This window comes from Crocodylus porosus, unplaced genomic scaffold (genome assembly GCF_001723895.1).
Source record: "Crocodylus porosus isolate Cpor-Errol unplaced genomic scaffold, CroPor_comp1, whole genome shotgun sequence".
Classification (NCBI taxonomy): domain Eukaryota; kingdom Metazoa; phylum Chordata; order Crocodylia; family Crocodylidae; genus Crocodylus; species Crocodylus porosus.
Genome location: NW_017728886.1, coordinates 31,427,168 through 31,428,430, shown reverse-complemented (window position 1 = coordinate 31,428,430; position 1,263 = coordinate 31,427,168). Strand labels below are relative to the sequence as shown.

At 73.0% G+C, this 1,263-nt stretch overlaps 1 protein-coding gene across 1 annotated transcript; it reads left to right on the top strand.

Moving 5' to 3' along the window:
* The first annotated feature begins 37 nt into the window (after positions 1-37).
* PTF1A (pancreas specific transcription factor, 1a) lies at positions 38-959 on the top strand. Its single transcript, XM_019550109.1, has 2 exons — positions 38-662; positions 757-959. Exons 1-2 carry the CDS (start codon positions 38-40, stop codon positions 957-959), a joined length of 828 nt encoding a protein of 275 aa, XP_019405654.1.
* The last annotated feature ends 304 nt before the right edge of the window (positions 960-1,263 follow it).

Here is a 1,263-nt window from a genome sequence, read left to right as displayed (position 1 = left end):
GGAGCAGCGGGAGGCTCGCGGCGGCCGGGGCCGGGGCATGGAGGCGGTGCTGCTGGAGCACTTCCCGGCGGGGCTGGACTCCTTCTCCTCGCCGCCCTACTTCGACGAGGAGGACTTCTTCACGGACCAGTCCTCGCGGGACCCCCTGGAGGCGGACGAGCTGCTGGAGCACGACGTGGACTTGCTGAGCCACCAGCTGCAGCAGTACTACCGGGACGGCGCCGAGCCCGAGGGCGGCTACTGCTGCGCGGCGGCGGCGGGCAGCTTCCCGCCGTCCCCGGCCTCGCCCGGCTTCCCGTACGAGTGCTGCGGCGCGGGCGGCGCGGAGCTGCTGTCCCCGGGGGCGCGGCTCAAGGCGCTGGGCTCGGCCAGGCGGCGGCGGCGGGCGCGCTCCGAGGCGGAGCTGCAGCAGCTGCGGCAGGCGGCCAACGTGCGGGAGCGGCGCCGCATGCAGTCCATCAACGACGCCTTCGAGGGGCTGCGCTCGCACATCCCTACGCTGCCCTACGAGAAGCGGCTGTCCAAGGTGGACACGCTGCGCCTGGCCATCGGCTACATCAACTTCCTCAGCGAGCTGGTGCAGTCCGACCTGCCGCTGCGCAGCGCCGGCGGCGACAGCCCGAGCCAGCCCAAGAAGGTCATCATCTGCCACCGCGGCACACGTAAGTGCGAGCCCCGCGCCGCAGCCGGCTCGCCCGCGCCCCCGGGGCGGCGGCCGCCGGGCTCGGGCCCACGCGCTCTCTTTGTGTCTTCCAGGCTCGCCCTCCCCCAGCGACCCCGACTACGGGCTGCCGCCGCTGGCCGGGCACTCCCTGTCCTGGACCGACGAGAAGCAGCTCAAGGAGCAGAACACGGTGCGGACAGCCAAGGTGTGGACGCCGGAGGACCCGCGCAAGCTCGGCGGCAAAGCCTCGCTCACCGGCCGGGAGAACGAGCCGCCCTTGGGCTTCGTGTCGTGACTGCCCGCGGCCCCGCGCGGCCGCTGGACGGGCGCCTGCAGCACCGAGCGCCGCCGGGGCAGGACGGAGGCGAGGGAGGGGCGCGGTTATTTATCTATTTATTGGCGGCGGCGGCGGCTCTGCCCGCACCTCTAATTTATCTCCTTGATCCGGATTTCGGCGCACGCAAGAGCCGGGACGCCTGGCGGGACAGCCCCGGGGCCGGGACTCCGGCCGGACTCCCGCAGCCGCGGACTCTGCCGCCTCTGTGTTCGCAATAAACCCGGCTCAAACCTCCCGAGGCCGTTTGTTGGCGGGGGCGGGG